The sequence below is a fragment of the Brachyhypopomus gauderio genome, chromosome 12 (assembly GCF_052324685.1).
Source record: "Brachyhypopomus gauderio isolate BG-103 chromosome 12, BGAUD_0.2, whole genome shotgun sequence".
Taxonomy (NCBI): domain Eukaryota; kingdom Metazoa; phylum Chordata; class Actinopteri; order Gymnotiformes; family Hypopomidae; genus Brachyhypopomus; species Brachyhypopomus gauderio.
In genome coordinates, this window is record NC_135222.1 from 7701842 (window position 1) to 7727645 (window position 25804).

At 48.2% G+C, this 25804-nt stretch overlaps 1 protein-coding gene across 4 annotated transcripts in view; it reads right to left on the reverse strand.

Moving 5' to 3' along the window:
• Nucleotides 1-25804, reverse strand: part of LOC143528885 (protein diaphanous homolog 3-like) — a 285913-nt gene that overhangs the window by 47003 nt on the left and 213106 nt on the right. For 3 of the 4 annotated variants that reach the window (XM_077024807.1, XM_077024806.1, XM_077024809.1), the window contains 2 exons: nucleotides 10217-10312; nucleotides 8920-8973 (listed from right to left, as the gene is read on the reverse strand). In XM_077024807.1, the coding sequence (XP_076880922.1) occupies nucleotides 8920-8973; nucleotides 10217-10312 (150 nt within the window). The remainder of the gene's footprint in view (nucleotides 1-8919; nucleotides 8974-10216; nucleotides 10313-25804) is intronic. The other variant, XM_077024808.1, reaches the window with a different exon arrangement.

A 25804-nucleotide genomic window follows, 5' to 3' on the forward strand; every position in this document is an offset into this window, starting at 1 on the left:
AGGGCACAGGTCAATTAACTCAAAAATGCAACAGAGATTGGTTCATCTTTTCCTCCTCCTCCATCATCTCTCTCTCTCTCTCTCTCTCTCTCTCTCTCTCTCTCATCATCTCTCCATTTGGGCTGAGAGCATGTTGGCGAAGATCTCAGCTGTGTCGGGCCCTGTCTACTGAAGGTAGCAGCACTTGGGCTGTCAGACGATGCTGTGTGAACCCTCCGTCTGTGGTGTCCCACAGGGGCTCCAAAGCTACCCCAGCATCCTAACGGAGGACTTCCCGCCCAAAGCCCCACTCAGACACCCCCCCCCCCCCCAACCCCCCCCCCCGGTTCTCCCCAGTGCTTTGTGGATGGCCCTGACATCTCTACATCTGATCACCTTACATCAAGACACTTCCTTCGGCTCCCGGTTTCCATCTGCCGGCGTGTGAGTAATGCCCCCCCCCCCCTCCTCCAGCACACTACATGTGGGACACGTGAGCCCTGCATTAGGCCGGGCCTGCAGAGCCATTGTGCTACATACAAGAGGGGAAAGGGGAGCAATCAGAGAGCAGAGGCACCCTACAGATCAGTCTAGACTGGGTAAACGGTCTGATTATGAGAGTCTGATTAAGTCTCACAAACGCCTGTGCGCATTCCGTTACTGGTTTTCCTCTCCGCTCAAGAAAAGTTTGTCTGATCCTGAGACACGAGAAGGCAAGAAAGACCGACGAAAAGTACGAGACAGAAAGAGTTTGAAAGAGAGAGAGACAGTTAAGAGAGGGAGACAGAAAGTTTGAGAGAGAGAGAGACAAAGAGTTTGAGAGAGGATGAGGGAAAGAGTTAGCGAGAGATGGACAGAGATACAGAAAGAATTATAAAAAAGATGAAAAAGGAGATAAGAGGTGGAGTGGGAGATCAAGGGAAGGAGAGATCAAGAGAGAGAGAGAGGAGAGGAGAGAAAGCGCAGGGCACTTAGAGAGTTGGTGTAAAGCATAATCCTCTCTGAATGGGGAGAGTACTGCAGTGAGAGAACAGCCTCCAGCCGCAGCTCAAAGCTCGGCAAGAAAGGAAGAAAATAAATAAATTAAAGAAAAATGATGCTGCTTGTCTAGCAGCTACCCATACAGGATGGCAGCTTCGCCCGAACACGCCTCACAGCCTCAGAGACACGGGAACGCTGCAGGAGACTCGGGCCGGGCGGCAGCGGGCTCCCTGTCCGAGCGGAGCGGGAGAGCGCGGCTGGCCAATCAGAGGGAGCCTGTGGCGTTGACACAGACCTGCTCGTTAGCCTGGGCTGTGAGCTGCGAGAGACAGAGTGCTGGGGGGGTCTTTATTTGGCAGGACATTATCACCAGGCTCTCAGCGAGAGGAAGCCCTCCCTGCTCGTCTACGGCAGGACATGTGAGGAGGAGTGGGCGGAGCCAGGCCTATGGCTGTTTACACTCATGTGATGGTTCCACCGAAACAGGACGAAGAACAAGGAGGGAAAGTTTCAAGAAGTTGGTAAAGGTTTGTAGATGGTAAACAGGGAGGATCTCGAAGTCACTTCCTCTGTGAAAGGAAGCACTCCATAGCAGGTCAGAGTGTTCAACAATTAGCATAAGCACATACTGAATTTACCCTGGAGACTGTTCTCCACTCAAGGGCCAATACGTAATCCATTCATGAGTGATGGTCTACATACACACATGCACACACACGCGCGCACACACACGCGCGCACACACACGCGAATGTGCATTAATATTTAACACCGCTAACATGAAGGCTTTAATTAGCTCATCAACACCTCTCGCTTACACATACAAATACGCACATGCATTAACACCTGCATGGATTTACACACACATGCGTGCACATACATACACACAAACTAGATCCAGCTAGTCCAGATTTAATGGATTAAGGTCTGGTTTTAAGCCATGTGAGATTAGATTGGTCTGTGTGTCTATGTAAGAGGGGTTAGAGTGCACAAGGTTGTGTGAAACTCACAAACCTGTGTGGGCACAGTCAGTGTTCCTAACAGGCAGTGCTTGAATTAATCAGTCAGCCTAATGAAATGCACAAGGCCTGTGTGTGATGTGCAGATGATATATGGCTTTGAAATACCAATAAATCAAGAGTTTTGACAGTTCAACTTTTAGAACAATGACAATGTAGCATCAATTAGAGAGCAGACAGAACTGCTTCCCCCCCCCCCCCCCCCTAGGACTCTCTCTCTCTCTCTCTCTTTCTCTCTCTCTAGGATGGTGTCTCTCCCTCTCTTGGTCTCAGAGGCAGTGATTAACTATTGCTTTCTCTCTTCTCTGGTTCTGTCATTTTTACTGAAAAGGAGTGTAAAATACTGCAGGGATCTCCAACCTTGATGGTAATCTAAAAAAAAAAAAAAGCCTTTTAGACCACTGCTACACTGGATAATCTTCTAAACGCCCCATTCATTACCATCCATCAGTTGAAAAGCAGCCCATACGTGTAGAGGGGAAAATAAATAAATTAGACCTATCATATTGTATGGCGTGCTTCTACGTGGTTTGTAATATACGGTATACAGCGAAACTGAGTGTACCCCTGTGCAATATCACTTAAATGTCAAACGATTCAAAATCGCATCACCTTGAAGTAATTGAATTACCTGCAAGCTCAACCACAGGGCAAGTGCTCTTGTGTAAAATTAAACGGCAAGAGTTTAGATTTCCTACATTAAACACTAACTGTTTAGATTTCCTATATTAAACACTTACAGTTTAAACACTATCAGTTTAGATGTCCTATAATAAACGCTAACAGTTAAGTCTTCAGGCAGTAGGAACTCGGTACAACAAGAGTGAGTTCATCTTTCTTTACTGAGATTCAGATCTTCGCTACTTCGTGTGCCCACCTTTCTGTGTGATGGACTCTGTCCACCTCGGCATGGGGAAGACCACAAATGTCTACAGAGATCTTCTGCCAATTTTCTAAGACAATTTTTTCAGCTGCACTTTGTTGGAAAGGTTGTGCCTACCTTTCTCTTTAGAATACCTACTGGATTCAAGTCAGGCCACACTTGGACAGTTCATATTTTTAACTTTCTCTTTTTTAGAAATTTTTTTCATGATTTGTCAGTGCGCTTTGGGTGATTATTATGCTGGAATAGTCCTCCTGAGCTGAGCTGCGGGTGACTAGGGGGGATCCATGCAGCCCGTATTCTGGTACATCCAGGGGCAGTTCTGATGATACCTGGAAATGTCATGTCTGAAACACCTTCTGCCCTCTTGTAGGTCCGTATCTCCACACTCCCAGCTCTGTGGCCGACTGTCGGGACTATGGTAGTCCAGGTTGGAGGGGTGTGAGTCTGGTTTCTGTGGATAACCCCTGTGCCAAGGCTGAAGCATGTTCTTTTCTGATCCACTGCAAGTGCAATGGGTAACAGAGGACGGCCATTACGGCTCTGGTCAGTGGCACTATGGCGTCTCTGCTATAACTAATTAGTGTAGTATTTTCAAATCCTTTATTGATTATTTTCCCTGTGGAGCCGTAATGCAGACTGGCATTCAGACGTAGCCCACAGGTCCAAAACCGAGAAGGTTCTGCTGCGCCCAGGCCATTTTCTAACCATGTTTACGCAGCTATGGTAACTAGAAATCTCAGGTGTAATTTAGTTTCAATGATCACAGGTGTATTTACTTTTATTACAGTAGGTTTCTACTTTGGGGTCTGTATTTTCAACAGTCTCTCTAAAGTATTTGATTCTGATTGTATTATTTCAGAATTGGCAACAGTTTTATTTTATGAACAGAGCAGTTAGAGGGGATAGAACGCTGAAAATGTTGAAAGGTAAGTGATAAGGCACACGGCTGTAATCACTGCAGTCTACTGCATCTTCTTGAGTTCAGCCACCATAACTACAGCAATAAGCACATAATCACATAAATCACATAAGCACATAAAATGACTGAACAGTGACTTAAATTAGGCACTGATTAGTTACTTTTCTTTGATCACCTGATTCACTAACCTTGCCTTATATTTGAAACAACTCCCCTATCATCAATTCTCAAGGCTACAGAATAGCATGCAAAGTGAATTATTAATATGGTATAATTATTTGTACTCCTGCATACAATCGGCACGTGCGCGCACACACACACACCCACACACACCACCACACACCTCGGCTGAATAAATGTGACCTTTATGAAATATACATGCTTTCTGTCCCTGTGTTTTACCATGACACTGATGTCTGTGCTCACAGCGTCTTCCGTAAAGCTGGATACCATCAGCCCATCAAAACAGAATCATTCATGTCATGATGTGAGATGATCTAATCTAAGAGTCCGTCCCTAAGATCTGGCCTTCAAATAAACTATTCCTAAAATGAAGAGACAGTTGGTAAGGGGCCTAGCAGACGTGTTGTAGACAGAACTCTCCGCCCTTCTTGCCAAGTTCTGGAGTCGGGAATTTCTAATCAGCAACAACGATGAACAGCTAAACAAGCCCCATGTGAATGATCCACAGGCAAACCCCTCCTTCCAGAATGTCGGTTTGAACAGCAGCCTTGAAAATCCATTAATTAGTAAAAGACTTTTATCTTTTAATACTGAACCACATTTAAGAGCGACTATAACACCTGGTTAGCTGAATGCAGATTAAGCCGCAGTTTTATCTGGAATCTATTAGCTTGAAATTTGCCGGAACGTTTCTCAAGAGCAGCTTAGTGGAACGTTTCAGATTAGCCGGACGATTTCCAGCAGGAAAGGAGCGCTTCGTGGCATGTGTCCGTCAAGCGCGTTCATAAAACCTTTAGTTCCGCTCGCCGCTCTACGCTCAGCAGAGTGTGAACGCTCCCCGCGTCTCATTTAACAAACGCTCGCTGACCTTTCCTGGCCAGACGCAAATCAATTTCAAGCTCTAATTCCAAAAATATATGTTGCATGATCATTGTGAGGTTTGGTATTAATAAGGCAATCATGCTTAATGAGTCTGTGAGAGAGGAACTGCTAGCGCTGTGGCGTGTGCAGGCTGGGGAATGACATCACGGGCATGGTGAGAAGACCCAGGGCCACGCGGAGAAGGCCAGACCAGGCCCGAGAAGACTCTTCTATCAGCCAAATGTTGCGGATTCAAAGCTCTCCATGTGGTCAAATACAATCACTCCATCACTCTTGAAGCCCAATCCCTTTAGACCTGCTTCACTTACACACCCACTCAGTCACTCTCTCTCTCTCTCTCTCTCTCTCTCCCTCGCTCCCTCTCCCCATTTCAGTCTCTAATGCTCTCTCTCTTTCTTTCTTAGGTCTTCTTATCATAACCCTGGTCATTCAAGGCGTAAAGCCCCTTTCTCCTGCGGGGAGAAAGACAGGGTTTCAGTCACACTTAGCTGCTTTAAGTGTTGCCTGAGGCTTAGACTGAAAGAGAGGAAGAGTGTGAGGAGAGGAAGAGTGTGAGGAGAGGGGCAGTAGGATGAGAGGGGCAGGGGCAGGAGAGGGGCAGTAGGATGAGAGGGGCAGGGGGAGGAGAGGGGCAGGGGCAGGAGAGGGGCAGTAGGATGAGAGGGGCAGGGGGAGGAGAGGGGCAGGGGCAGGAGAGGGGCAGTAGGATGAGAGGGGCAGGGGGAGGAGAGGGGCAGGGGCAGGAGAGGGGCAGTAGGATGAGAGGGGCAGGGGGAGGAGAGGGGCAGGGGGAGGAGAGGGGCAGTAGGATGAGAGGGGCAGTAGGATGAGAGGGGCAGGGGCAGGAGAGGGGCAGTAGGATGAGAGGGGCAGGGGCAGGAGAGGGGCAGGGGGAGGAGAGGGGCAGGGGGAGGAGAGGGGCAGGGGCAGGAGAGGGGCAGGGGCAGGAGAGGGGCAGGGGGAGGAGAGGGGCAGGAAAGGGGCAGGGGGAGGAGAGGGGCAGGGGCAGGAGAGGGGCAGTAGGATGAGAGGGGCAGGGGGAGGAGAGGGGCAGGAGAGGGGCAGGGGGAGGAGAGGGGCAGGAGGAGGAGAGGGGCAGGAGAGGGGCAGGGGGAGGAGAGGGGCAGGGGGAGGAGAGGGGCAGGGGGAGGAGAGGGGCAGGGGCAGGAGAGGGGCAGTAGGATGAGAGGGGCAGGGGGAGGAGAGGAGCAGGGGCAGGAGAGGGGCAGGGGCAGGAGAGTCCAGTGTGATTTTCTGTACAGAGACACTACACACACACACACACACACACACACACACACACACACACACACACACACACACACACACACACACACACACACGCTGCTGGCAGACAGCGTCTCTCTCCACGCTAATGGCTACACTGCTAGCTGACCAGTTTGCAAGGCTTTCTGTGCTTAATTACAGTATCTTCTTCTGCAGATGTTTTGGGTTTTAATTCTCTTTGCCGCTTCGCTGGAGTGTAAAACGCCAAAAGCCCAGGAGATCAATTACTTAGGGGTATTTACAGAGGGTGGAGGGCTGAGGGGGGCTTTAGAATGTGCGAGGGGGGCTGACAAACTTCGTTTCACACTCCTTCCTTAAGACAACGAATCAGTCAGTCCTGTAACAACGAAAAAAAAAAAAAATGTGCCAAGACATACACCAACATGTCTCCTCCAGACGTGAACACACACATCTCCGGTCTGAGCACACACACAGCGCACTTCCCCAGCACGAGTGTTTCTCTTCCTCGCAAAACCACTCGGCCTCCACACGGATACATCGCACACCAATTATGATGTGCGAGCACGCCCACGTGTGTATGTGCACGAACAAACACGTGTGGCCAACGGTAACACATGCACACATACACACAAAGTCCCTCCTACCTGGCAGGAATCTCCAGAGAAAGGAACAGGCTCATCTCACTGTGGAAATAACAAGTAATTAAGCCGAGACTAGGAGGTAGGCCAGGGAGAGGACGAGGCCGGGGGCCGCGCCGTGCTGGGGGTGTGTGATGCCGACACTCGGGAGGGTTATTTAAAAAGCAGATGGCAGAGTGAAAATGAAGATGAATGGGACAGAGGCCTGGTGCGAGATGAGAGCTAATTAGCCAGGTCTGTACTGGGGCCTGCTGTAGCACGGGCCTGCACCACACCGCAAAGCCTGGGGCTCAATTAGTCAGCCAGGCCACGCTGAGAGCACGGGGACAAGGACAGCCAGACTCCCACATCCCCTCACCGTGGCATCGGACGACCACGGTTCTCCCAGGGGTTCCCTAGCTGTCCCAGAATGCAATGTGCCCTTGGTGTCTTTTCCCCGGGGGAGCGTGCGAGTGTGTTGGTGGTGGTGCTCCAACGGTGGGGGGATGACATCGCAACCTCTGATGACATCACAACCCATGTGATCTTCTGCTTCGTCTCCCCTCCCCCCCACCTTCTAAACAACTCACTTATTCTCTCGTGCCTATTTAATTTTCCTCTCTATTCCTGTTCATTTGCTCTTATAATTTAGGAGAAAGAGCATGAGGGAGAGAAAGAATGGAGGGGGAAAAAGAGAGAGAGAGAGAGAGAGAGAGAGAGAGAGAGAGAGAGAGAGAGAGAGAGAGAGAGAGAGAGAGAGAGAGAGAGAGACATCAGTGCTATGGGTGGAGAGTGGGAGGAGAACTCTGGGTAATTGTATTCATGTATGCCTGCTCTGCCAGCTGCTCCATTCAGAGCAATAACAGGGTAATAAGGTTACTGCTTAATGTTTTAAGTGCCTCAATAACGATTACGCTGCATCCTTGACAAGGCAGCCATTGTTGATCATCTCGTGTGCTGATGACACAAACAATCCTGCCGCCATCGTACGTCATATTGGGAAATTCATTTAGACTCATTAGCATTTCAGTATCTCCATGAGAAGACAGGTACCGTGGAGATATCCTGCACTCGAGTGAGTCGCCACGACGATACCACAGACGCAGCCGTTAGATCCGGAAGACGCTGTCGTGTCTAGCTAAGCTGCACTTTTGGTCCGTTTAACGAGTAAGTTACGACACGCGGTAACACACTTGTTAAAAAGGCACGAGATGAAGGTTTTACACTGATGTTCTTCCTGGCCAGACAACCGTATGCCACCTGCCAATGTCAAATCGCAGCGCTTAGAGAATGTGGATCAAAGGCCCGGCGTTTGAGAAGGCTGTCAGTGGAGAGGAGGAGAGGTTCTTCAGCTGAGCCCTCTGCCACCCCCACCGGGGCCAGTAAACCTCTCGTCTTAGCAGGCAGGCAGCGCGGGGAAGTGTCATTCTGACAGGTGGGCCATCAACAAGTCTCCGTGGGCAGCTCCCGAGCACATTAACACTCAGTCGTCGCAAGAGCTAATGCATGCGCATTAGCAACAATCCCCACTCAGTAAAAGCTCAAACACCCACGCAGAATAGCCAATAAGTGAGCGGTCTGGCCAGAAAGGCTGTGGGTTGTGTGATTGGCTGGAAAGACAGAAGAGGTGGTTCTTAAAGCGAAGGAGACTGATGTCAGTCAGTAGCAGGCAAGAGATTTTTTAAAATTATATATATATATATATAAAGCTATTAAACTGAGATAAATAACCAGACACGAAGCCTTAATTTAAAAAAGAACTGATCCTGTTTGAGATCACACCAAAGCATTAATGACAGAAAGCAAGGTTTTAAAAGTTAATGACAGAAAGCAAGGTTTTAACAGCAGCGTGAGGGCAAGCAGGATTAACACAATGGTAATAGAGACAATGAAGCAAATTCTTTACTGGCGTAATGAATGGCCATGTTTCACAATCAGGACCGCTGCTAAGTTTAGAGTGTGTCAGAGGAGCCGTTGGCTCAATCTCAGTTTCCCAGAGTCAAAAGAATGAGGAGATCTCGTAAGACACATACGGCGGAGGACACGGAGACGTAAAAGCAGAGTGAAGTTAATGAGGGTCGCGGTTGGTCTACAGCGTTAATGAAAACAGAGAGAGAGAGAGAGAGAGAGAGAGAGAGAGAGAGAGAGAGAGAGACCAACGCGAAGACGGGCGGCAGGACAGACGTGAGCACTGCTCTTCCGTTACCGTGGTTGCAGTCCTTCAGGACGGGCCTCGGAACGACCGTCTCTGCCGGTTCATCTGCAGAACACCAGGCAGTCCAGCATGAGGGTCAGGACGTGATGCGGACACACGGATGAACGCACACATACACACACACAGGCACGCATGCACACACACACACACACACACACACACACACACACTGCTGATAACGTGGGCATTATATGCTGGAGTGAGAGGCTGATTTCAGCTGGGCTTTGGGCCAGGCTGTGATTGCGATGGTCTGTTAGTTAGGTTATGGTTCTGAGCACTCTCTCGACAGGGAGCTGAATCCTTTCCAGGCTGCCGGTCGCCATCTGATCAGCGCACATAGAAAGGTGACAAGACGATTGTGCCCTGCTGGCGGGGAGCTGATTTTGAGTTCTTGTTCGTGATATTTGCAGCTGTATTTGACAATCTGGAGGCACTAGGTCACATGATGGTAAACTAGCCTTCACCTCTACAGACTTACGACTGATGCTGTTCAAGTATTGATTGTATCTTGCTGTACACTCCTGCAGAAACTGTTTTTTTTAAACCAGATCCATTAGGATGAACTTAATTTAAGCTCCTTAGGAGTACCTGTCAATGCCTACATGTGGGGCTAAACTTGCATCTTTGTGTTTCTGACTGTTTGCAGATGAATAAACGTGTGTGTGTGTGTGCGTGTGTGTGGGTGGGTGGATATGTGGTGGTGGAGATGAGAGGGGAGGTGTTGGTGGAGAGGGGAGGTGTTGGTGGAGAGGGGAGGTGTTGGTGGAGAGGGGAGGTGTTGGTGGAGAGGGGAGGTGTTGGTGGAGAGGGGAGGTGGCGGTGGAGAGGGGAGGTGGCGGTGGAGAGGGGAGGTGTTGGTGGAGAGGGGAGGTGTTGGTGGAGAGGGGAGGTGTTGGTGGAGAGGGGAGGTGTTGGTGGAGAGGGGAGGTGGCGGTGGAGAGGGGAGGTGGCGGTGGAGAGGGGAGGTGTTGGTGGAGAGGGGAGGTGTTGGTGGAGAGGGGAGGTGTTGGTGGAGAGAGGAGGTGGCGGTGGAGAGGGGAGGTGGCGGTGGAGAGAGGAGGTGTTGGTGGAGAGGGGAGGTGTTGGTGGAGAGGGGAGGTGTTGGTGGAAAGGGGAGGTGGCGGTGGAGAGGGGAGGTGGCGGTGGAGAGGGGAGGTGTTGGTGGAGAGGGGAGGTGTTGGTGGAGAGGGGAGGTGTTGGTGGAGAGAGGAGGTGTTGGTGGAGAGAGGAGGTGTTGGTGGAGAGGGGAGGTGTTGGTGGAGAGAGGAGGTGGCGGTGTGAGCCTCACCACATGTCCTGGGCCCCCTCCTCCGCCGCTCTCGAAAAGCAGCTCCTGACTGCAGTGCTTCAAGGAGACTATCCATCACTCCGGTCTCGTCCTTTTCTGCAGGGTGAGAGAGAGAGAGAGAGAGAGAGAGAGAGAGAGAGAGAGAGAGAGAGAGAGAGAGAGAGAGAGAGAGAGAGAGAGAGAGAGAGATATAACGTTCAGATTTAGCTGGGGTATTTCTTTCCTGTTTTCAGGCCTGAGTGAGGGTTTCCACAGCGCTGCCAACAGTCTACAGGTACAGGGCTCTGGGCATGAGGATGGAGGGTGTGGTGATGTGAGCAGCAGACATGCCCCCACCCAGTTCATCCATCACCTCAGAGACACCCACTCTACACCAGCCCACCGTGGCTGTGGCAGCACTCACCTAAAAACAGACATGGAGCCGCAGAAGGGAGGTCTGCAGACAGAGGGGAGAGGGGAGGTCTGCAGACAGGACAGTCCTCAGTGAGAAGAAAATCACACAGTAATTGGGCCTAGAACTACATCACCACTGACCATCTCACAGTCCCCACAGGAACTACATCACCACTGACCATCTCACAGTCCCCATAGGAACTACATCACCACTGACCATCTCACAGTCCCCACAGGAACTACATCACCACTGACCATCTCACAGTCCCCACAGGAACTACATCACCACTGACCATCTCACAGTCCCCACAGGAACTACATCACCACTGACCATCTCACAGTCCCCACAGGAACTACATCACCACTGACCATCTCACAGTCCCCACAGGAACTACATCACCACTGACCATCTCACAGTCCCCACAGGAACTACATCACCACTGACCATCTCACAGTCCCCATAGGAACTACATCACCACTGACCATCTCACAGTCCCCATAGGAACTACATCACCACTGACCATCTCACAGTCCCCATAGGAACTACATCACCACTGACCATCTCACAGTCCCCATAGGAACTACATCACCACTGACCATCTCACAGTCCCCATAGGAACTACATCACCACTGACCATCTCACAGTCCCCATAGGAACTACATCATCACTGACCATCTCACAGTCCGCTGGGTGCATCCAGCATAGGGGAAATGTGCCGGACGATCACGGTCACAGGGGAGCAGAACAGAGGTCACTGGAGCAGACCAGGGGCAGTAAGAGGGCAGTAAGAGGGGCTGAAGTGTGCTGCCTGGGGCAGTAAGAGGGGCTGAAGTGTGCTGCCGGGGCAGTAAGGGGGCAGTAAGAGGGCAGTAAGGGGGGCTGAAGTGTGGGTGAACATGCAGCTGGGGCTGGAAGAGACCCAGCGTGGCGTCCACGCCTACGTGAGGAGCAGACAGCAGGAAGATTCCCACACAGGCACAGATTGCTTTCCCATAAAAACTGCTGTTTTAGCACTGCAGTACTGGAGGAGCTCTGACCCTGCGTGTACCTCTCCCTCTCTCTGACAAATCCTGAATTATGAATGGTAAATAAACCAAACCCACCACTGTGTTTGTTTACATTCCACTGGCAGTAGGTTTTATTTATTTTTTTCCCCCTTTTGGATGGCCTAGTTTTTGGGGAACTTTATGCTAAGTCCTGTTTATAGAACCTGACTTACTTTATTGAGTTAGTAAGCTGATAGTTTGAGCTTTGAGCTCTGGCCAATGAGAGACCATCCTGAAACATGTTTCCAGTCTCCAATGCCATGGCAACCCTTCAATCTCAGTTTGTTCTGACTTCATTCCTACGTTAACGCTACACACTTGACTAAGAAGAAAAGCAACATGTTGAGAAATCTTTTAGTGTGCCACAGCATACAACAAAGAAATGTTTATGTTTAAAGCGTCAGGTCAGAAAATTCCATTGTGATTACACTTCAAATAGTCCAGCTTGTGGGTTCTCAGTTCTGTTTCTGATCCAGCTCTTGGGCTAATTACCATGCCCTGGGAGAGCTGGATCAGGTGTGCTGGGCAGAGTAAATTTACGAATGTGCGGTTGATGCTAGTTCTGCGATTGTGCGTGGAGACCTACGGCCTAACACAATTTTACCTCTGCCTCCCCCGATTTGATGGGCTGGTAATTATAGTGGCTATCTGGCCGAGCTGAGGAAGTGATCAGAGGAGAGCCCGCTGATGTCCGCAAAGCAACAGCTTCCTCGTCTAATTCCTAGTCAACAATGCAAGAACACATGAAAAGCAAAAATAACCGTCTCTGTCCAGCTACAGACTCCGTCCAGCTCAAACATGACGCCATAGCCAATACGAGATAAGGAAGGACCATAACACTGGTATGATTCAGATATGTATGGTAGATAAATATGAACCGTTTATACTTTACACTACAAACTAATTCTAAAGGTATATGTCCTGTGTCATCAGGGCTCAAACACATCGGGATGCTTCTCCAATTATCTCCATTTCTTTATTACAGTTCTTAACATCCACTCCTTCGATAATTAAATCTCGTTTCACTCTCCCTAGCTTGTCTCTTTTGTGAACTCTGTGATCTTCGAGCTCCTCCCCTCTGCTCCCTGACCCACTCTGTGATGCATCATGGGTGTTAATAACACGGGTTTGGCTTGGACTCCACGTGCTGATTGAGCAATTGTCAGCGTATTGTGGAGCAGTCTCTGTCCGCAAGGTAAGTTAAAAGGGCTCAATAATTTGGGGGGCAGACAACACAGAAGGGTTGTTCTCAATCAGTAGCTATTCTCTGACTGTGTGGCGGGAAGAGTGAAGGAGCAAGATAAGTAATTAAGGGATACGATACCACTGTATGAAGCTTTCATAGCAATCTAAGATGAGCTAGCTCAGAGCTACAGCCACTATCTCACACAGACGCACTAGAAAGAGCACTGCTACCCTTTACCAGTCAGCCTTCAATTAAACGTGGCACTGAACTGCGCTGAATGTGTGTGTGTGTGTGTGTGTGTGTGTGTGTGTGCGTGTGCGCATCGCTCGCTCTTACTCTTGGGAAAAGCATTTAAGATCATTAACTGCACTAGCACAACAAGAAATAGGTAATTAATGGATCATCAGTGGATCTAAGTTTGCACAGATTCTTGAGAAAAATGAAGATTTCTAAATAAAAAGCATCATCCATCCCTCTCTCTCTCTCTCTCTCGCTCTGACACACACAAACACACACAAATACAGAAGGTGTGTGCTTAGCCTATTTCACTCACTTAGCAGATCCTGCGTTTGACGCGGTGGAGGTGGGAGAGGGGCAGGACTGAGGTTCGCTGTGCTATTTTTACCCCAGTACGGAGGGGTAGCAGCAGCCTTCAGGCCACACTAACCAGAGCGTGGGAAAACGAGGCGTGAACGTCACTCACTCATCACTCCGACGGCAGAGAGAGCCGTCCCCCTCTAACCTCAGTCAGCGGATCAGCGCCACCGCGCGGCCCAGTCTCCTACTCCCTGCCGGCCAGAGAGGACCGGTGGAGAAGGTACCGTAGGGAGGTACCAGGTACATTCGTCTCCCACAGGGGATACTGGGACGTCAAAGGACACTAGAAGGACCCAACTGATACCCACATGCAGTGTGATCTAGTCTGATAGCCTTATCACTCCTGCCTGAAGGATGAACAGTCTATCCTAGTGCATCCTGTGAATAACACACACACACACACACACACACACACACACACACACACACACACACACACACACACACACACACACACACACAATTCAATCTCATCCAGAGCTGCACCAAAACAATTACAAAATGGTGAGCCTATGTAATCAGCCAAGCACATAATGAGCTCTTAATCTGGAGAACAGAAGCGGAGGCAGAGAAGATGGAGGAGCACATTACTGACTCCTGCCCAGACACTGCAGCTGCACCATAACAGAAGAGCGGGCAGACGTGAGGCGCACGGACAGATGTGTGTTGAGAGGCCGGCGGAGGACCAGAAAAAAAAAAGGCAGGAGAGAAAGAGCCAGGCGGAGAGAGTATTGAGAGGAAGAGGAGACAGCCTGCTGAGCTTCTGATGGAGAAGCCCGCGACGGACCCGGCGTTTAATAACGGAGAGAGTGAGAGGAGGAAAAAAGTGTGAGAGGAAAAGATCTGAGATGATTTAGCAGCAAGACTCTGAGGCGGACGAGCGAGCCCTCACGTCTACTTCCTCACTTCCCTTCTCATGAAGACCAAAAAGGGCATTCTTCAAAACAACAACGACAACAACAACAAAAAAATGTAACAAATTAGTTTAATCTCCTGTAGCAGAAGCTACCAGCACAGCAGCCATCACACACTACCAGGTGTAAAACACACACCCCCACCTAAGCCATTTATCACTGATGAGAACAGGAGTGGTAGCAGCTACGTCTCGGGAGCCAGCCGTGACCCCGAGACCGCACGGCACAGCCAGCCGTGACCCTGAGACCGCACGGCACACCGAGCCCCACTCGGAGTTATGAGGATGTGGAGGTTATATGTCTCTGCAGAAACGGAGCAGACGGATGTCCGTTCAGAGAGCGTGCAGTCACCCAAACCCCATCAAACGCGCTCGAGTGCCTTACACAGGCAGAGTGTGCCACCATCTCATCCCACTCTACAGCGCTCATCTGGAGAAGGAGACAGACAAGGACCCTCATTCAGGGGCTTCTCATCAGCAGGAGAGTTTCAACCCCACGACCCCCACCCTGACCTTTGGACATCCACACGTCCCCTCCCGTTCCAGTCGGCCCCTCCCACATTACAGCTTCCGAACAGACAAAGAGGCCGTCTGCCCTCACCTCTCTGACCCGTATTAGTTTGGCAAAATGCCATCTGCCAGTCTGATCTGACAGCTGTGACTCCGGATTTTAAAGTCATTGTTAAAGCTTAAAGGTCAACTATTCTTTTCTTTGGCCAAGTGCTAAACTTTGTTGAGATATCTTTAACATGCAAAACCTGCATCCTGACAGGGTGTCCTATACAGAAGGCTCCTTCATACACGAAGCAAGTGGCCATTGTTTCTAAAATAGAAATATAGACTACTGTCATTTGTATTGACTAATCAATTTTAAGAATTTGGCCTGTAGCAAATTGTTTAATTGAAAGACAAAAAATAGTTCCATCGAACTATTACAATTTTTTACAAAAATGTACAAAAATATATATTTCATAATAAATTGAATAAATCTTAATAGATTCTAAAATTCATGAAAGGGTTAATAATTTTATGTAAATGTTCGCTGGGTCACTGGAAACTAGTTAAAAACCACTTTGTCATGTTTTCTTTATCACTTACAAAAATGTGTTTCAGCTTATTTTATGTGTTTAATTACTTGTAGTGATTATTCTGTACCATCACTTTGTAAAATGTAACACTACTCACTCGAAATTGCCTAAAACTTTAACTTTTACTTTGACAGTACTCTCCCAGGCCACATTAAGAACCTGACACCTACTGCACTATTTGCTTATTATGTTTCTTGTTCATTCTTGAAATAAACAAATGAGCAAAAATAGAAACAAACAAACCCTGACATCTGACACAGTCGTCAGATCAAAGTCTACAGGCTTCATGTGGAAATGAAGCATTAGTCTGAATGGAAATGCACCGAGCCATTTTGGACGCTAATAAACTATCTTAAATTAGTTCAGTCCGTGCTGACTAACACACCACTAACCTTACATTACAGCAGCTTTCTGGTACGTGCACACTATCAAAATGAAATTCAGTTACGGCACCATACAGACATAACACTGAGACAGCTTCATCCACCGTCTAGAATTTGATCTACACACCAACAGTAAAAAGCTCATTTCAACCAGAGCCTTGAAGGCCTACAACATCTATAATAAGTGCTTCATCTGACAAACCCTATTAAACACAACAAAAGCTTCTCCCGCACTGCTCCCGTGTTGCCGTAGATCACGCTGCATGAGGGCTGCTTTGCTGTCCCGCGGACCTCTAATGATCAGATTATTCCTGATCATTCTCCAATCCTTTTGCTGGAGTTGCCAAACTGTCAGAAACACCAGTTATACATTCAAGTCCTCTGACAACAGTCATTTGGCATTTTGACTTACTTAAATGAATAATGATTATAAAAATGTGCATTAATAAAGGCTATGATGCTGTTTAATCAGCACAATTAAGAATTAATAGACATAATTCTCTGGAGTTGGATGCCAAGAAATGTTGCATTTGTGAACTGCAATTTGTAGATGTACATCAGCTTATGAACATGAGAGAGAAAGAGAGAAAAAAACAAACTAATTATAATTTGTGTATATCCAGTGCTTTCTAAGTCTCGGATCACTTTGCAAAACTCTGTAGATTTAAGAAAAAGAGTAATGAAAGTTAACAAGAGATTATAATTAACCATTAGTCTGTAATATATAGTAAAATATGAGTCATTAAACAGCCAGTAAGTCTTTAAAATGACTGAGAGGTATAACAATCAGAGTGGCAACGTGGTGCCAGCGAGTTCATAATTTAGGCTGAAAAATGTCACAAACAATGAGCACTGCAGAGTGTTTGGGACAAAATACAAATATGTGCTGTTCTGCACCTGATACTGAAATGAAGTTTCTACTAATTCCAAGATGATTTTTCCAAAGTCCCATGGTCTCATGTTCATCATTATCATTTATATATTTTTAATATTATTGTAATTTTGTGTGATGATGACACTTCACACTCAGTACTGAATGATGAAGCAGCCTTCACATACAAACACAAAAGCACTGCATCACACTCAGTACTGAGTGTAATCAATGAAAGAAGGAGTAAGCTGCTCTTCTGGATACTCGCATTAAGACAATGAAATATTGGTTTGCTTTCAATCTTGTTGTCTACATTATTCCATTTTCTCCATGGATCACCACCTTATCGTGGTGGAGGGCTTTGCGTGCCTACATGATCCTAAGAGCTAGGTTGTCGGGGGCAATGCCCCCAGTAGGATCTCGCAAGGCAAACTGGTCCTTGGTGATGGGCAAGACAAAGAGTGATGCAAAAAACCCATATGGAATGTAGAAATAGCAGGACCTAGATACCCTTGCCTGCATCCGGGTTACCAGGGCCTCACCCTGGAGCCAGGCCCAAAGGGGGGGGGGCTCCTTGACAAGCGCCTGGTCTCTACCTAAGAAGATACATGGGTCCAATCTCCCATTGGTATGAGGGGTCCGATGCATTGTACATCAGGTGGTGGCCGAAGGCGGAGGCCTTGGCATACCAATCCTTGATGACTGAAGCTGGCTCTTGGGACATGGAACGTAACCCCTTTGGTTGGGAAGGAGCCTGAGCTGGTGTGCGAGGCTGAGATACCAACTACATATAGTTGTATATATACACACAGTTTGGGTTCTGGAACCAATCCTCTCTCGAGGATCTATTCTTTTCTGGAGTTGCCCATAGTGAAAGCTGGAAGGCAAGAGTGGGCATACTCATAGCTCCCTGGCTCGCTGCTTATGTGTTAGGGTTGGGGTTACCCTGGTAGACAGGAAGGTTGCTTCTCTGCACTTTTGGGTTGGGGAACGGGCTCTGACTGTTTGTGATCATGTGCCAAATTGCAGTTCAGAGTACCCTGCCTTCTTGGAGTCCATGGAGGGGATACTGGAAGGTGCCCCTTCTGGGGATTCCATTGTCCTGCTGAGGGACTTCAATGCTCATGTGGGCAATGACAGTAGGACCTGGAAGGGCATGATTGGGAGGAATGGCCTCTCCGATCTGAACCCGAGTGGTGTTCTGTTATTGGACTTCTGTGCTAGTCACAGTCTGTCTATAACGATCACCATGTTCAAGCACAGAGGTGTCCATAAGTGCACATGGTTGCAGTTCGATGATCAACTTTTAGTCATGTCGTTGGACTTGTGTCCGTGTGTCTTGGTTACTCGTGTAAAAAGAGGAGCTGAACTGTCAACCGATCACCACCTGGTGAGTTGCATCAGACGGCGGACAATGATGCTGGACAGTCCTGGCAGACCCAAACCTATTGTGAGGGTTTGCTGGGAACATCTGGCAGAGGATCCTGTCAGAAAGATCTTTAACTCCCACATCCGGCAGACCTTTGGCAATCCCCAAACCCGATGATGGACACCTAGGCAGCAGATGGATACAGCAGGGCCAAGCAGATCGTGGCTTTGACCATCGCAGAGGCAAATGGAGATGTCATTGGGCGGTGGAAGGAATACTTTGAGGATCTTCTCAAACCCACCATCACACCATCCAAAGAGTAAGCAGAACTAGAGGACTTGGGCAAGAGTTTGCCCATTACTTGGGCCGAGGTGACCAGGGTAGATAAGGAGTGGAGATAAGCGTAGGTAAGAAGATAAGGAGCGGAGTACAGTCATCCGGGAGAGACTCGGAGTTGCTGCTCGTCCATGTAGAGAGGAGCCAGTGGAGGTGGTTTGGGCATCTGGTCCGGATGCCACCTGGGCGCCTCCCTGAGGCACTCCGGGCATGTTAAACTGGGAGGAGACCCTTGGGAGATTTTATCTCTCAACTGTATTGGGAATACCTCTGTATCCCTCCAGAAAAGCTAGAAGAGGTTGTTGGGGAGAGCCTCTTTGCTCAGTGCCCCCACGACCCAGACCCAGATAAGTGGAGGAAAATGGATGGATGGTTGAATGGTTTTATTGTGTGTGCCTGTATTGTATTTAAGTTATTAAAACTTTTTTTTGCTGTAAAGCAACACAGAACAATATTACTTCCAGCTGCAGAATCACGTCCTGTTATATTTGAAGGTCACTATATCCAGACTGTCTGTCTTGGTGAATCTTACATTAAGATTCACTCCAGTGACATTATTTCATCATAGGTAGCATTTACAAACCACAGGCTTCTGCATTAATAGGTCATAAGTAACGAGAACAAATTCATTAAAATCACTTCATCTTTCAGACTCAAAGTTCACATTTTCCTTCTTCTCTCAATGGAAACTTTTACAGTTTAATAACTGTTGTTTTTCCACACCCCCTCGAATCTTCAGCCCAGTAGTGCTGATCAACAGTAGTACACTTCATTACTTTAACATTTGCTTAGGACTTATTAATGTTGACATTTATGGATTGTTAGTGTTACCTAATTCTATAAGTAATGCTAGTTAGCAGACCCATAAAGTGCTACCACTACCATGAACCTTGAATTACTATAAGCTAAATTTAAGTGATGAAATGGAGTTACTGCATTTAGCTAGCAGTAACTGTGAGGCTTTGATACTCATGTTGATACTGTTAATCTCCATTATAAATAATTCTGCTCACATTTTATTGGCTGACTAAGGCAGAAGTGAGAAAAGTTGCCACATTATGCATAGTGAAGATAGTCCTACCATTTGTGCCTTTCTGAAGGAGTTCGAAAAAGAATTCCAGATCTAAATGCATAAGATTTAAATGCATTTTCAACATGCCTGATTATAATATTGACTTTTATGATGTGTTTTTCTACTCCATATGGCTGTCTGGGACACAGTAACCTATTAGAAATATGATTCAGAAATCTCTGGGTTTGAAAGACATTAATAAAAACTTTACATATGCATAATGGAATTGTGTCTCTTTTCCCTTCTCTGTACCCATTACACACCTTTTTATTTCTCCAGTCATTAACAAGGGCACTTTGTAGGACAGAATTTACAAAACGCTCTACTGACTGCACCTGATCCTGTGATATGCAAATTTGATCGTGCACTACAGTAACGTGCTGTTACTGCCACAGTCTCTCCTCTCCTAAGTGGAGCTCTCCAGGGTCCTGCCTTAACTCCTCCCTTGGCCCCTCCCACCACCATTGCCTGCTGAGTCACATGGAAACTTCCTGCTTTATGATGTCTACGATATCTACTTGAACATGTCATTCTTCTGCTCCAACATAGGTATTCTTTCTAGGATACCCCCAAGGATATGAGAGTATAGAACCATTCCATGACCACCTGACCCGTGTGGTGTTATGCATTATCCTTTCTTTCTGCCACTGGGTACACAACTTGATCAGCCCCAGTGTTGAGGTGAGTCCTACTGCCCAAACAGCCTTCCACAGGTGTCAGAGGACCCAGGATGTCCAAGAAAACATTCCCCACAACATCACTCCTCCTCCTCCAGCCTGAAGAGGTGTCACCTGACAGAAAGTGCTCATAGATTCGTGCTCCTTGAGCCAAATGCTGGATTTTCCATCAGCACGGTGCAATCAGATCAGGTGATGTTTTTCCACTGCTTAGGTTTTGCACCCTGGAGTCCTTCCTCTATGTTTCCCTTAGAGAACAGTGGCACTCGAGCACACGTGTGCCGAGGAACAAAGGGAATGCGTTTGCACACGCTAGCTGGAGCATCACACCCGGCTGCAGCTCGCTTGCCTGTGACAGTGAGAATTCTTCATATCCTCTCCTGACCCCCCCTTTCATCAACGATTTGTTTACATCCACAGTATTCCCTTTTGCTGGATCCTTGTCCTTCAATCATTCCGTCCGCCATTCTCTGTTGACACCGCTGCCTGAGAAAACCCCACAGGGTAGAAAACCCCACTCCACTTCCTCTAGCTCTAATGACCATGCCTCGTTCGAAGTCACTCATACCACCCGATTCTAATCCCCGTTCAAATGTGGATTCACACTGAAACTGATCCACACAAAACCTGCTCACCTGATTTCCATAAATGGAAGCTCTCGTTATGAAAAGGGAGGTGTCATTAATAAGTAATGAAGTAACGACTGTTGATCAACATTACTGACAGACACACTGAGCTGAAGATTCGAGGGGGGCGTGGAACAACACGGAAAAATTTAACTGTTATTAAACTGTACAAGTTTGCATTGGGAGAAGAAGGAAAAATGTGAACTTTGAGTCTGAAAGATGAAGTGATTTTAATTACTTTGTTCTCGTTACTTATGACCTATTAATGCAGAAGCCTGTGGTTTGTAAATGCTACCTATGATGAAATAATGTCACTGGAGTGAATCTTTTAATGTAAGATTCACCAAGACAGACATTTGGGATATAATGACCTTGTAAGAATAAACAGGTAGACATAAAGATCTGATGTAGCATTGAGCAGCAATGATATTCTCAAACTGATATGATCCTGTACCCTGATAAAAGAAAAGGTTGAAAATGAATGTTAGGCACATTATTAATGTGCATGTGCAGTTTTCCTTTAATGCTTGCTGCTTCTGTTTTTAATCATTTTTGTTTCTATTCTATTTTTCATGTAGGAAAATTACAAAAATAAAAAAGTAAAACAGTTCGAAAGCCCCATTCTGGTGATGTTTTTTTTCTCTTTTATGGAGTTTGTGTGATAAAAAAAAAAAGTAGTACAAATCTATCCATAAATAGTCATAAACCCTTTTTGAATATAAACCCTCTTGTTTCCAGGAGGGCTGCGTCTACAGTTTCTGCAGCAGGTTTGTGCACTAGCTCTTCCTGCAGGTTCTTAATTCTGTATGCGGCACTAGCTCCAGTGGGCGGGGTCAGGGGTCAGCCCTTCAGGGACGCGTCTAGCCACTCCCCCCAGGGTCCCTTTCCTCCTCCCCGAGGAGAGGCAGCAGGGCGGAGACGATCCGAGCGCTGGAGTCTTTCATCCTCACAGCGCAGGGCACCGCGTCTGCTGGTGGAGGCCTGATTCTGTTACCTGTGTGGTCTGCTGGAGAAAGCCTCACGTTTCCATAGAGCTAGCACTCCCTTCCAAAGTAGTTCTATATCATTATGGGGTGTGTGTGTGTCTGTGTGTGTGTGAGGGAAAGCAACTCAAAAATATAAAGTAAAAGTAGTGCAGAGCTTCAATTTCTGCCAGTGGTGCTGCAGCAATTTATCATACACTCCCCCAACAAACTCCTCCTCACTGTCTCTCCAGCACACCACCCACTGCCAAAAAGAGTTTGGCCTACACACACACACACACACACACACACACACACACACACATACACACACACACACACACACACACACACATACACACACACACACACACACACACACACACACACCCTCTGTGCTGGCTCACCAGGGGAGCCTCGCATTACCACCACACTTTAATTGACAGTCTCCGTGGAGACGAAGAGGCGAGGCGGCAACGGTAACCTGGAAACACAAAAGACCCTATTTGTGCTGCATCGGATTTCTGACAGCAGGAAAAAGAGGGAGCACAAAGGGTTAAAAAATTAAAAATAGTGAAATGGAGAGAGAGGAAGAGGCAGAGATAAACAGGGAGAGAGAGAAAAACACAAAAGTGCAGGTGAAGAGTCTAACGCAGCATGAACACAAAAACGATAAACACTGGTGTTCTCAGGAAAAGTAAGGGAACAGCAGAAAGAAGAAGAGAGATAGAGCAGAGCGAGAGAGCAGAGAGTGAGCAGAGAGAGAGAGCAGTGAGAGGGAGAGGAACAGAGAGAGTGAGCAGACAGAGAGGGAGAGAGAGAGAGCAGAGTGAGAGAGGAGATGGAGGACAGGATAATTAGAAGCTAATTGGTGTGAAAGAGACTTGAGTTGGAGGAGAGAGAGAGGGAGGCGTTTCTCAGCACGCTGGAACAGGCAGGTGGAAACACAGGGTAAACCCCCCTCTGAAGACCACACCCCTCACACCAGTAGAAACACAGGGTAAACCTCCCTCTGAAGACCACGCCCCTCACACCAGTAGAAACACAGGGTAAACCCCCCTCTGAAGACCACACCCCTCACACCAGTAGAAACACAGGGTAAACCCCCCTCTGAAGACCACACCCCTCACACCAGTAGAAACACAGGGTAAACCCCCCTCTAAAGACCACACCCCTCACACCAGTAGAAACACAGGGTAAACCTCCCTCTGAAGACCACGCCCCTCACACCAGTAGAAACACAGGGTAAACCCCCCTCTGAAGACCACGCCCCTCACACCAGTAGAAACACAGGGTAAACCCCCCTCTGAAGACCACACCCCTCACACCAGTAGAAACACAGGGTAAACCCCCCTCTAAAGACCACACCCCTCACACCAGTAGAAACACAGGGTAAACCCCCCTCTGAAGACCACGCCCCTCACACCAGTAGAAACACAGGGTAAACCCCCCTCTGAAGACCACGCCCCTCACACCAATAGAAACACAGGGTAACCCCCCCTCTGAAGACCACGCCCCTCACACCAGTAGAAACACAGGGTAAACCCCCCTCTGAAGACCACGCCCCTCACACCAGTAGAAACACAGGGTAAACCCCCCTCTGAAGACCACGCCCCTCACACCAGTAGAAACACAGGGTAAACCCCCCTCTGAAGACCACGCCCCTCACACCAGTAGAAACACAGGGTAAACACCCCTCTGAAGACCACGCCCCTCACACCAGTAGAAACACAGGGTAAACCCCCCTCTGAGATTCATTTTGTGAATGCACACACACACACATGTTCAAGTGTGACATGCTAAACTTTTCTGACTTGCAGTTTAGTAAACCCAGAAAATAGTTGTATTTCACTCTCACTTTTGTTCTCTCACAGAGCTGCAGATGAGAAGCTGTATGTATGTGGTAATGTGTGTGAAGACAGAACCACTCAAATCCCACACTGAATCAATGAGGGACGCAGCAGCTGATCTTTCCTTACAGGCAGATCCCGTATTATAGTGGACAGATGGCAACTCTACTGGCCAGCGAGACTAGTGAGACGGACACACTAGAGAGATGCAGTGTTAAGATAGCAGCTCAGCCTTACTGCTATTTACTGACGTCAAACGTAGACATGCGAGACCACAATTCGATCTGATTGTAGATTCTACAAATCTCTCAAGCTGTTTTGTTTTCTCTTTTCAGGACCAGGATGACAGGATGCTGCTTCTCCAGGAAGTTGTAAACACAGGCACACACTTTGAATCCTATCAAGATATGACCCAACAGGAAAGGGGACCACAGCTACCCCAAAACACACACCACACCACCATGGGACCAGTCAACCACCTCAAAACACACACTACACCACCATGGGACCAGTCAACCACCCCAAAACACACACTACACCACCATGGGACCAGTCAACCACCCCAAAACACACACCACACCACCATGGGACCAGTCAACCACCTCAAAACACACACTACACCACCATGGGCCCAGTCAACCACCCCAAAACACACACTACACCACCATGGGCCCAGTCAACCACCCCAAAACACACACTACACCACCATGGGCCCAGTCAACCACCCCAAAACACACACTACACCACCATGGGACCAGTCAACCACCCCAAAACACACACTACACCACCATGGGACCAGTCAACCACCCCAAAACACACACTACACCACCATGGGCGCAGTCAACCACCCCAAAACACACACACCACACCACCATGGGACCAGTCAACCACCTCAAAACACACACCACACCACCATGGGACCAGTCAACCACTCCAAAACACACACTACACCACCATGGGCGCAGTCAACCACCCCAAAACACACACCACACCACCATGGGCCCAGACAACCACCCCAAAACACACACCACACCACCATGGGACCAGTCAACCACCCCAAAACACACACTACACCACCATGGGACCAGTCAACCACCCCAAAACACACACTACACCACCATGGGACCAGTCAACCACCCCAAAACACACACTACACCACCATGGGCCCAGACAACCACCCCAAAACACACACCACACCACCATGGGACCAGTCAACCACCTCAAAACACACACCACACCACCATGGGCCCAGACAACCACCTCAAAACACACACCACACCACCATGGGACCAGTCAACCACCCCAAAACACACACCACACCACCATGGGACCAGTCAACCACCCCAAAACACACACTACACCACCATGGGCCCAGACAACCACCCCAAAACACACACCACACCACCATGGGACCAGTCAACCACCCCAAAACACACACCACACCACCATGGGACCAGTCAACCACCTCAAAACACACACCACACCACCATGGGCCCAGTCAACCACCCCAAAACACACACCACACCACCATGGGACCAGTCAACCACCCCAAAACACACACCACACCACCATGGGACCAGTCAACCACCTCAAAACACACACCACACCACCATGGGACCAGTCAACCACCCCAAAACACACACTACACCACCATGGGCCCAGACAACCACCCCAAAACACACACCACACCACCATGGGACCAGTCAACCACCCCAAAACACACACCACACCACCATGGGACCAGTCAACCACCTCAAAACACACACCACACCACCATGGGACCAGTCAACCACCCCAAAACACACACTACACCACCATGGGCCCAGACAACCACCCCAAAACACACACCACACCACCATGGGACCAGTCAACCACCCCAAAACACACACCACACCACCATGGGACCAGTCAACCACCTCAAAACACACACCACACCACCATGGGACCAGTCAACCACCCCAAAACACACACTACACCACCATGGGCCCAGACAACCACCCCAAAACACACACCACACCACCATGGGCCCAGTCAACTGCCCCTCCGTCAGTTCTCACCCATAACTCCACCCTCCTCCTTACACACATCTTAATCACCATTAATTGTCTGTTTGCTGCCATTAATAACAATAAAAATAATAAATTTTGCTATAAGCACAGTTATTGAATATCTTAACCTCCATTTTCAGAAACTCTTCCAGTTTCCAGTGCTTTAGCAA